Source organism: Microplitis mediator, chromosome 7, assembly GCF_029852145.1.
Source record: "Microplitis mediator isolate UGA2020A chromosome 7, iyMicMedi2.1, whole genome shotgun sequence".
NCBI lineage: Eukaryota > Metazoa > Arthropoda > Insecta > Hymenoptera > Braconidae > Microplitis > Microplitis mediator.
The window spans coordinates 25,255,792-25,268,464 of NC_079975.1; the positions used below are offsets into that span (position 1 = coordinate 25,255,792).

Consider the following 12,673-nt stretch of genomic DNA (forward strand, 5'->3'; position numbering starts at 1 on the left):
TTTTTGTTTCTGGAAACTTAATGTTTCAGTTCAGGAAACACCAACTATTTATCATTACTGAAATTGTAACTTTGATAAATTAAGTTATTTTTAATGCTATTACTAGCTTTTCTTTTTTTAAATACTTGATGCATATAAGTTAAGATTTTATACAAAAAATTGTGTATGTTATTTTAGAAGATAATTGTATGCAATAATTATAATATTTTATTTAAGATTGTAATCACTACGTCTGTATACTTAACAACAAAAATTATATGAAAAATATAAATAAATTTTTGTTAAGTAATTCCGTTTTTCACTGCAAACCATACTTTATATAGATCCCTAATTCTTGACTTTGATCCTCACTTACTCCTAACAACCATTTGTCCACAATTATACTGATAGTTATAATCATAGTAAATATTGATTTAAATCATGTTGAAAATTAAAATAAATAAAATAAGTTGTTATATTTAAAATCTTAATCTTAATATCTAATACAGGAACTAAACTCTCTGAGTATGAGATCATTAAAGATTGGGCGAATCTATTGCAAAAAAAAATTTTCCAATTTAAAGATTTGAAACTTAGTATATATATAAACAGAGTTTGAAAACGATTCACTATCTAGTTTCTTTGAAAATAAATTTTTAAAACTGACATGTTCCAAGTTCTTATACACAGACTTTTATGTGGTTGACAAGTTTCCGCCATGACTTATTCTATTTTTTTTATTATGAATCTCCCAAGTTTAATAAATAAAAAACTTGATTATTTTTGGAATCTGATAACATTTTAATAATTTAGTGTTACCGGTGTAGTTATTTAAATAATTTAAGTTAAACTATATTTTATAATCTCGGCCATCGACGAGGTTAGAAATAAATTTTTCCCGCTTTAATTTGAATGTCGATGTTTGAGAAGTTGAAACGCGCTGCTGCCACGTCTTTTTATAAAACTGTATATGAGTCAAAAATAACGTGTTCATTTTATTACTTTTTTTCATTAAATAAGAAATAATTGTAAATTTATAAATTCGTTATGTTATTATAAATTAAAATATTTAATTTTTATAACTATTAGGAGAATTTAATAAACGAAAAAATTCAAATATTACTTTGACTCTCTAGTTTCGCTTGAACCAAAAGTTGGAAATCCAATAAGTCGACGGTCACTTTCTGCGAGAAAGTTGGCGGTAACTTCTAGCAGGTTAAGTTGCAAAAGCTAGAGTTGTTGACAACTTGTCGTCAAGTTGGTCGCAAACTACCTTAATAGCACAGTTTGCTTTAACAAAAGTTTACTTACAAAAGTTTTCTCGAATTTTTCGTCGAATTTCCGTCAACTTCGGACTTTTCCGCTTTTGACAATAATTTATATACAACTTGCTACACAATTTGATGAAAATTCACTACCCGAATTAAAATGCAAATTCACTTAAAAAGTTGACTAGAAAAAATTTTTCGTCAATTTTCAGGCCAAGTTTTGCTGTTAACTTATCTGCACATTCGGGCAGCAAATTTCAGGCAATTTCAATGTCAAATTACTGTCAATTTCAATGCAAAGTGGCTATTAGAGTACTGAATACCAACTTTTTGACGAGCAACTCGTGCTATCAGGGCTTATATCAAGACTTATGTAGACAAGACACTATTTAACAGTTGATTATAAATGAATATATATTCATTTAAATGTTAAAACTGAATGTCAAATAAAATCCGCATTTGCATTTAAATGTAGTGACCATATTTATTTATTTTTTTTTGAAAAAAAATGTATATTATTCAATATCGTTTTATTTAAAAATTTAAAATATCATTGTAACAAATATACGTATTCTGAAATATTTTTCTGTGAGTAATGAATTTGAAAATTCGTCAAAGATATTTTCTAAAGAATCATAAAATATGAACAATAAAAATTGTTAACGAATATTGAAATATGGATATTTTAACGAAATTAGTGTAGACTCAACCGAGAATAGACAATTTGAAAATAGCAAAAAAATTATTTTCGAAAAATCTGTTTTGGCGCCAAAGTAATTCAATAAGAGGATTCTAAAGGACATACGTCATCAAGTCCATATACACTTAACGAATTTCTTCAGCGCCTCAAAGATTAAAGAACATAAATCACTCGATAGTGAACATGTGCCATTGTCATTGATCTGTGTGTTGCACCCCGCTGCTAATTCAAACTATGACAACATACTTTAAGTTTTAAGACGTTAGCTAAAAGAAACTTAAGCTGCAGTCTACAGTAATTAGACAATTGCAGACGTCGCCTCATTGTATAGACCTTTACGTACATTTATAATTTTGGCGACAAAATTTTGAACCCAGATGCACTCAGTTCCTGATAGACACTACCCATGTAAATAATTTTTATAAATAAATTAATAGTTAATAATAAACAATATATATTATAAGCATAAATGCAATAATACATTAAAAAAAGAAATATTCATGTTCACATTTCAAAAACTGAAGATGACGTCCGAGTTCTGACTCAGAAAAAACTAATTTTTTAAAACTACTTACTATGCTAATTGTTAGCTTCACTTTTCATAAATTATCTCATGACTTCATTGCTACAGTAAAACATGAGCACATATCGAGATTGCATCTGTGGCGCTACTTGGGTTTATGATGGCGCCGTCCGCGGTGTACAGCAATTTTACTTCTCGAGTACTTTTAAAGATGAGCAATGCCGTCAGGAAAAATATAATTTTGCGTATGCGATTATTTGACGATTACAAAAAATTACATCTGTTACTATTGTTATTAAAGGATTTATTGTTAGTCGTTGTAGTGATGATAACCAATGCACAATCATAGACAATGATCTTTGAGTACGTATACTACTTTATTAGTTAATGAACTACAATGAGCTGTGATTGAAAAAAATATGAAATTTTTTAAACGTTTTATGTTTAAAAAAAAATTTCTTTTAAAAATGTGAATCATTGATAACGTTAGAACTCTGAAGTATTATACAGAATTTTTAAGGTGAAAACCATACATTTTTAAACATGCAAGTACACGGATTGATAATTTTATTACATACTGGAAAAAAAAAATTATAATTTTCATAATTATTAGGATATTCAAGTTAAATTGATCCGTGTTTTTCATGACTAAATTTATTGATATTTAAACGAAAACATTAACTCATATATACTAGTCATATAGTATATATACATATACCGGGTAGTTAAATATTAATTAACAGTGATTTAAAAATCGTTTAATGATTTATAATTATATAAATAGAACTAATGGCTTACCAGATATATCTCACCTCGTTAACACAAGTTTGTATTGAATAGGTGTTGATATTTTATTGTGCGAATTTGTTGCTCAAAAAAATATAAGAGATACTGGGGCACAACGGACCCCTTTGAAAATTCGCTAAAGAAAATTTTCTTCTCATCATCATATTTCTACGAGTTTGATATATTAATTTAGCATCACAGCGATACGAAATACTCAGGGTACGACAGACCCCCATAAACAATTGAATAAAAAAAAAGTATGAGTGTCAGCTCCGACGCACGATTGGAGTTTACTCCTTCAGATCGACTGTCTGAATAAGCACAGAAAGGGCTTACTAGTCTAAGAAAAAGATTAATACCATATCAAATGGTAAATAAACGAATCAATCAGTTAGCCCGCAGAGCTTAACCAAGTTACACATCATCGGATAGAAAATATAATAAGAATTAATTTTATTATTTATAAAGACCAATTTGATGTATTAAATTACTAAGAAAACATCAAAATGTAAAAAAAAATTTCCGGTCAAGCAGTAGCAAATGTGTCCGTAACCCGTAAATACAAATACTCGAGAAAAAAGCCATTATTTGGATCACTTTTTTTTTAAAAGATTATTTTAAGGCCGAAGAAGAAGTGTGTCATAAATTGGCCATCGAATTCGGCCCCGTTAATTATAATTATTAAAAAGAACTTAACTAATTTTGTATATCTATATATGTTTTTTACAAATAAGTTCGTCACACCGCAGTCGTGCCTGCGCGAAAAAATACATCTGACTATTTTTCGGAGCGAAATTTGAATTTCTAGTGTAATAGAAAGGAAAGAAACAATTGTCCTTGAAACTTTTATCGTACATTTTTCTTATTCGTGCAAATGAGCATTAAGAGTCGTGCACTTTTGGATTTACCAGACTTTTTTTAATCTATTTTAGTCTAGTCGAGAAGTTGATTTCCTGCGTGAAAAACAGTTACAGGTCTCCTAAAAATATGATTGATGGCTAAAACGATCCGGAATGACGTCTGGAAAAAGCCGTTTTTAGTATTTTTTTTTTGGAAAAATAAAATTACAATTGTTATGAACAAAAAACCGTTAAAAAAATTAGCCGTCCAGCTTTTTGGCAAAATCTCGAAAAGTATAGGTGATAGCTCAAATATTAAAAAAGTTTCTGAAAGAGCTTTTGCGCGGCAGTTTCGGCATGCCCGCGCCGTCACTCTCTAGTGAGCGTAGTTTTTGAATAATTTTTTTATGCAATTAAATATTAATTAAAAAATTTGAAAATATTCTGGTGTCATCTAGACACTTCAAAGAATATGATTCCGCGATAATAAAAGTTGTATCACCATTTTTCAAAAAGTTATTCGATTGTTAATTAACATTTTTTTTACGGGTATGTGTTGTCATAAAAGGCGGTATAAAAATTTAAATAATTAATCTATAAATTTTTTGTTTTTGGAGCCTTTTTTATAAACATGCTCAACAAGATGATAGTATGAAAGTTTATACAATATTTTTATTTCATTAATTATTAATTTTTGAACTACCAAAAAAATTAAAAATTAAAATAATGTATGTTAAATAATTTTTTTTTTAATTTTAAGCTATTACTGATTTCATATTCTTGTTAGGCATAATATGATTACTTTTAAAATTTTTTCTTGCCATTTATTTATAAATTTTTTATAAACAAATGGATTAATTAAATATTTTTGAAAAATTTTTTTTCACCATATTGTTAGCGTAAGGAAATAATGATTTTAAAAAAAAATTTCTTAAAAACAATATCTTAATGTTTAAAATCGTTTTTTTCATATTTTGATCATTTAAATAAATCATTAAGGAATCGTTTTCTTTTGAATTATAATTTGCATTTCTAAATATAATGGCAAAAAAAAAAAAATTTTTTTGTCAACGATTTATTCATTTGTTTGTTTAACAGTTTGATATAAACATGTTATTTTGTATTTTAATTTTTTTCTAAAACATAAAAAAATTACAAAAACAGCAACCTGCAACAATATGGCAAATAAAAATTCTTCCAATTTTTTAAAAAATATCTGGGTTTTGTAGTACGACAAAGTCCAAGCACTGACACAATTTGTCAACAAACAAATTACTGTAACTTTGCAACTATTGCTGATACAGTTTTCGACCTTCGAGTCATTTTTATTCAGTATGAGTTGAGCTTTCTAGTCCAGTCGATGAGGACGAAAAAACGGTGTAAGATCAAAAAATCCGCTTTTATCAACCGATTTTAAAAAAGTTTTTTTCTTAAAATGCTAGAAAAAATTTAAAACAAAAAGTTGATTTAAATTCGATGTGTGCAAATTTTTTTTTTATAAAAAAATTAGATGTAAAATTGAATATCTCAGAAACTATTGAGAAGTTATCGAGACAAATTAGTATCATTATGTTTGGGATTTAATAACGAACAAAATAAATTCTGACCGAAGTCTCTACGACGAATAGTTGCTGAGATAAAAATTATTGAAGCGCGAAAAACGAAAAAGCGCGTCATTTTGTCCGCGCGCGTATAAGCAAAAGGCTGTAACTCGGTCGCATATCAATATTTTTACAAATTTTGTTTTTATTCTTTTGGTAAATCGTATATCAACCATAAAAAAAATTGGTAACGTCAAAAAAAATTTTTTTGAATTTAAAATTTAAAAAAAGTAAAAATCACATTTTGTTAGTTAAAAAATAGAAAAAATAATAAATAAATAAAATGACCTAATGGATAATTTTGTTTGAACAATTACCTAAACAATTACGGGTAATGACAGTTAAAAAAAATTTTTTTTTTATGAGAAAATGCGTTCTAAAAATTATTGAAATTTATCAACAATTAAAAAAAAAAAAATATTTTTTTTCGATACAACATAAATTAATCTCGCGAAATTCTGAATCGAATGGTATAAACTAAATTTGGTCGATTTTAAAAAATTTTTCCTTTATAATTTTCAGTATGAGGCCAAAATCTCTATGTGATTTTTTATAATATACAATATAATATATCATATATTGTTTTGTTGCAAACATATATGATATTATATATTTTAACCATATATTGTTTTTTTCATACGGGTAGGGGTGTGCGAATATTGCACGAATCGAATCGAATATTTGAATAGTTCGATTCGATTCGCTATCGAATAATTCGTTAATTTGAATATTCGCACACCTCTAATTTAAATCAATAATTACTATTAGTATGACTATTATTATAATTTTGAACAAATGGTTATTAGGAATGAGTTAGGATTAAAGTTAATAATTTGGGATCTATAAAAAGTAAAATGGCTTGCAGTAAAAAATGAAATTACTTGACAAAAATTCATTTATATTTTTTATATAATTTTTGTTTTTCAGTATACAGACATAGTGATTACAACCTTAAATGAAATATTATAATTATTGCTTACAATTATCCCCCAAAATAAAATACTTAATTTTCAGTATAAAAGCTTAACTTATTTGCACAAAGTAATTTAAAAAAAAAAGTAATAGCATTAAAAATATCTTAATTAATCGAAGTTCTTACAATCTCAGTAATAACAGTATTTGTTGTCTTCTTAACTAACACTATGAGTTTCCACAAATAAGAATTAATAAATATAAATAGTAAAATAAGTAATTTAAAAGAGTATAAAATTCTACACTGTAAAAAATCACCGGGGTAAGTCCAAGCGGTGTAGGTGTTAAAATTGGCGGTGTTAAATTTCAACACCGAAAGCGGAGTGAAAATAACGCCACCACCGATGTAAATATTCTGTACCGGTGTTAAAAAAAATTCTCCGGTGTTAAAAAACACCGCAGCCGGTGTGAATGTTCTAGGCCAGTGTTAAAATATTTTACTGTGTAAATATTTTTACTTACTCGATCACTATACTGGTAAGTAAATGATATTTTTTATTAATTTTGATAAAGAACTGACATTTGTTCGTGTTTTATAATCTTTAAAGTTAATACTCAAAGCGGGCGCAGTTTACCCTGTTTTTACGCCGGTTACCCCGCTTTTACACCAATTTTACTCCGCTTTTACACCGGTTACCCCGATTTAACACCGGTATTTTTAACACCGGTGAATTACTCCTTCTACACCGGTGTAATTTTTTTGAACACCGGGCGGAGTTAAAATGAGTCCATTTTTAACACCGCTCTTTTTACAGTGTATATACTAAATTATCAATAGTATTCATATAATATTATTAGCAATTCAATTGAATTCCATATTTTACATCTTCACTATTTATTTAATCATAATTTTATCTACTGACTTTTATTCTAATTACCCATGAATTAAATACTTGATCATTATTTACACACTCCCTTCTTAATGACTTAACATTACACAAAAATATCGGCCTTACTTAATAATGACATCTATTAAATCCCATTGTTTACTGAAGTTGATAGTGATTATGGGTAGTGCTTGAATAATTGAAACTATTGATATTGTTGTTTAACTCATTCGATGGTGTAATTCCTGGGACAGAGCTAAAGGTTTGCTCTGATTTAGGAATTACTCGGTATGTATAACAGTTACTGTTATTAGCCGGATAGCCAGTGACAGTAGTGTGTTCTTTATAGTTATAATCTATGTAGTCAACAGGGTTTACATAATAACCGGTATAGTGATTATTATTATTATTATAGAACCCATTGACGGGTGAATAATAATTATTAATGTTGTTATTATACATTTGGGCCTCAGAAGATTCAGTATAAGTGGTAGCATTTTGCATACTTCCGCTGTATGCCGGTTGGTAGTTGGTACCATTCGTCCAGTAGTTACCGTCGTTTTTAAAACCCATATCTTGGTTTGGTGGCGAATGATGGTAATGTATAGTTGAACCTAATCCAGGTGGGTTCATTTGTCTACGCTGAACGTATTCAGCGGCAAGTAACTGATTTCTTCCATTCTTCGGAGGATTTAAATTGTTCTTGTCGTTTGTATCGACTTTACTTGAGGTAGTTTTTTTCTCCTTCATTCTACGATTCTGAAACCATACCTTGACCTGTAAAATAATTATAAATTTAATAATTTTAGAAAATAAGATTAAGGAATATTTATATTACTGTCGATGGTCGCTATTTTATTACTAATTACAAATAACCGAAATTATATTTTGCATTTGGCTTAAAAAAACAAATTTACTTGTCTTTGTTTTTCTCCAGCTCCAGCCAAAATTTAATTTTTTTTCAAAAAAATTTTCCAAAATTTATTTCGAACGTTTGTTTATAAATTTCGTGGTTTAAATTCAAACTACACGGAAAAGAGAGCAGTGGAAAAATTACAGTTTTTAGTGCGAAAACCGGGCCTTCGAGTACTATAGTTTACAATTTAATAATTGAGATTACCCCTTGTAATAAAGTAATTAAAATTATGAATACCAAATTTTATAGTTTCTAATGTATCTTTAGTTGAACGAAACTTGAAAAAGTCTATATACTTATGTAATATTATATATTAATATCTAGATACAAGTATATAAGAGTTTTGGCCGTACACAATTTTGAATAGTTTGATATAATTATATATAACTATGTAGTTTTATACATTACACTCATAAAGTAAAATTATACTCGTAAATAAAATATTGCCAGAAAAATTTTAATGCACAATAATTCAAAATTTCAATAAAAACGTCTTATTATATGAAACTGAAATAATTGCTACATCAAAAATAATGTAAATTTTAGAGATCCAAAGTAGCGAGACTTTGCTAATGTTTGAAACTGTAATAAATCATGGGTATCTATTTAATTTTTTCATTTTTATTTTTTTCGTGTGATTATTGGAAGTTTAACGAAATTAATGCATCCCCATTAAAAACCAATTTTTTTTTTTTTTTTTTTTTTTATGGCGAATTAGAACGTTGGGTTAAAATAACAGAAATTTAATTTTAAAATGATACAAGAAAAAAAAAATTTTCTACCATATCTTACAGATATGTTACTAATAAGTAATAAAAAAAATTCAAATTTTCTCACTTGTCTTTCGGTGAGTTTCAATTTAGACGCAGTCTGAATTCTAGTTGTACGGCATAAGTAATTGTTTGTACAGAAAATTTTTTCAAGCTCATTGAGCTGCTCCGTAGTAAATGCAGTTCGTGCTTGTCTTTGTTGGTTCTTGTCTGTAAAATAAGAAAAAAAATAACTATTAGATTGTTATATCACATGTTAATGAGTAATATCTACGCAGGTAATTTTATAATTACCGTGTGTAAAAAAAAAAAAAGTGATCGTAAAAATATGTTCTTACATACTACTGATACTTTTTTAATAAAATATTATGCAATTAGCATTTAAACTATAGTTAATTAATTTTAAAACTATAGCCCGCCGCAATAATCGCTACTGCATGATTACTTGATACAAGTAAACGTGTGAAGACATTAAATGAGATTTTCAAAAATTTCAAAAAAGAAAAAAAATTCAATTTAGACAATTTTCAGAAATTCAATAAACGAATGTAAAAAAAAAATCAAAAAAATAATTTAAATTTATAATCAGAGTCTTGACCAATTAATTAATAGTTAATAATAAATACTAAAGCTCTTATCTCCTGAATGAATGAATGAATTACCATACACATGAAGCTTAAATAATTATTAAAGAGTAATACGTAATAATTATTCAAAATAATAAAATCTTACTTTTTGTACTAGTTCGCTCTGCTTTTTGTAAAGGTGATTCATTTTCAAGACACCGATCTTGTTGTTGCTGAAGTTCTTCATTTGGTATTTTGTTAATGTCTCCGTTGATGAATGGCTCTGTTAATTGTTGATGCTGAAATGATTGTTGATTCAAAAACTCGGAATTTGAATTGGCTGCTTCCGAAGTATTGTTCGTATTAACAGCATCAGTAAGAGGTGAATTAACAGCATCGGAAAGAGGTGAATGATTACGACTTGATTGGTGGTTGTAATTCCACTCCTCTGACAGGCTCGTTCTCATGCTTTCAGGTGAAGACGGATACGGTGGCAACTCTAAAGATGCGAGAAACTCGATGCACTTTTCGGTTGAATCAGTGTAAGACATTTTGAATTTATTTCGTTAATATAATTATTTTGATTTAACAAAAACCGAAAAATTATTTTCAAATTCGTTCACTGAGAGAAAAACGTGGATATTTTCAAGTAAAATTTCTTAATTGAACTATTAGTTTACTTAAATAGTGAAAATAATAAATATTATAGTTTGATGAAGTGAACTTGTTCGAGCTTTTACTATTATAAGTCAAGTGAATATGTTTACTTGAATTTAATTTTCTATTACACTCAGTGTTCGAATGAAGTAAGACACGACACTAACTCTACAACGGTATTGTAAGAACTGAGGTCTCTTTGGTCAAAGGCTACCTGATTCGTACAGAAGTAGGGAGCACACCTGATACAACTACTGGAGAAGGATTTTGGTTTGGAACCCCCTCCATGATTCCACTATAGTTTGTATGTCTAATTGTCAGATTTTCACACTTATTACCCAGACTGGCGCCGCCAACGTCTAGACAGTTTATCAGATAAAGGTTTTAAATATTTATTGCGATTTACTTGAAATTATTTAAAAAAAATTACTCTCCTACTGTACTTGAAACAATAAATAACAAAAATTCATGAATGTTACTCCAACTATCAATAATATACAAATTAATGAAGATTTGAGAATTCAACAATTTTTGATATCCCCACTTAAATAAACGATGCCGTCCTTTTTCAAAACTCTCACAGGTGCAGTTTGATCTGTTTGAATGGGAACAAACCGTTCATAGGTCTTGCTTAAATTTTTTTATAAACTGAAATTTATGATAGATAAATGTATGCATATTGGGGTGTTTCATATTTAGGCGATATTTTTTTTCTGTCTTACTCAAAACTAATAATTTATAGAAAAAAAAAATTCCGGTATTAATGTTAATTTATTTAATGAAATTTAAATGTTTATACAATTTTTCAAATTTTATCCAATCCAAATTTTGAAAAGTAGATCAAACTCATAACCCGTATGAAAAAACCATCTACTGTCGATAATATATAAAAAAAAATATGGTAAATAACTGGACATATATGGCGGCAAAATTATTAATATTGATTAATATATGATTGATCACATATAATAATTTATACGTTTAATATTATGATAATCCATATTATTAATAATATATGTGATTATATACATGTGATATTGTATCAAAAATTATATATCTGCTTTATATATTAATTTATAACGTAAAATATATATTTCATCTTATAAATTAATTTATAATTTCAATATTATCATAATCCATATAATTTATAATATATGTAATTGTATACATATGATATTACATCTCAAATTGTATTCTCGTTTTATATATAAACTTATAATTTCAAAATTATAATAATTTCGGTATTATTATACATAAATAATTTAAAAAATACACTCATACCAAAAATTAAAGGAAAAAAAAAATTTTAGAAATTTTTTAGTGATTTTTGCAAGACCGTAACTTCATGAAAAATAATCGTATCGAGATTTAAAAAAAAAGCATTTTATACCCGTAGGAAAAAGCAATATATGAGCTTCAGTATAATTAAAATTATATGATAAATTATATGGAATTATAAGAAGTCATATATGGAGCCATATACTAAATTTTGCCGAAATAATATATGATTTTATAATTTGCAACATATATCTCGATAATATATTTTTTTTATATGCTAACTTATAAATATTGCTTATAATATTTTATACTATATTTTAAGTTAGGGGAGGGTGGGGCAGAGCGGCCCCCATGGGGCAGAGCGGCCCCCATGGGGCAGAGCGGCCCCCCTGAAATTTTGACCAAAAAAAAAATTTTTTTTTTTTCGACTAATTACTCCCAGGTAGAAAGTAATCAATGGAATTAGCTTGTATTAAGCTAATTTTATCAGTTTTAGCCTAAAATTAGCTAACAAACTATGGTTAACACAAGGTTAGTTGGTAACGCTTTGGATCGCTAACATAAAGCTTGCAGTTTTAGCTTGCATAAACAGTGACAATTTAGCTTACTATAAGGTTAAAAATATATCTTATTCTTAGCTAGAATAGATTTGGTAATTTAAGTTTGAAAACATGTTTACAGAGAAAAATTTTTTATTATTTTTTTTTTTTGTACACAAACATCAGATATTGGGCATTAAATGTATAGTGTTATATATATTTTAGAAATATAAAACAGTAAATGTTCTTTTATGGTTTTCATTCATCGTTTTAACAATATAATCTATAACGTAATGAGTTTTATGCTTGTAATGTACTCTCTAAATCTGAATCAGTGAATATTTACTGATGTAAATAGTCCCAAATATATCATTGCAAATCAGTAAAATATTACTGATTCATTTACTGAATCACATACTGAAAGTAAAATTCATTTAATAAGTCTTCCATTT

General features: G+C 27.4%; 1 protein-coding gene across 1 annotated transcript; it reads right to left on the minus strand.

Annotated features, from left to right (window-relative positions):
• Window positions 1-6,690: 6,690 nt before the first annotated feature.
• LOC130671281 (homeobox protein Hox-B3-like) lies at window positions 6,691-10,597 on the minus strand. Its single transcript, XM_057475070.1, has 3 exons — window positions 9,914-10,597; window positions 9,249-9,391; window positions 6,691-8,272 (listed from the first exon to the last, which is right to left on the minus strand). Exons 1-3 carry the CDS (start codon window positions 10,296-10,298, stop codon window positions 7,655-7,657), a joined length of 1,146 nt encoding a protein of 381 aa, XP_057331053.1. The 5' UTR covers window positions 10,299-10,597; the 3' UTR covers window positions 6,691-7,654.
• Window positions 10,598-12,673: the final 2,076 nt, after the last annotated feature.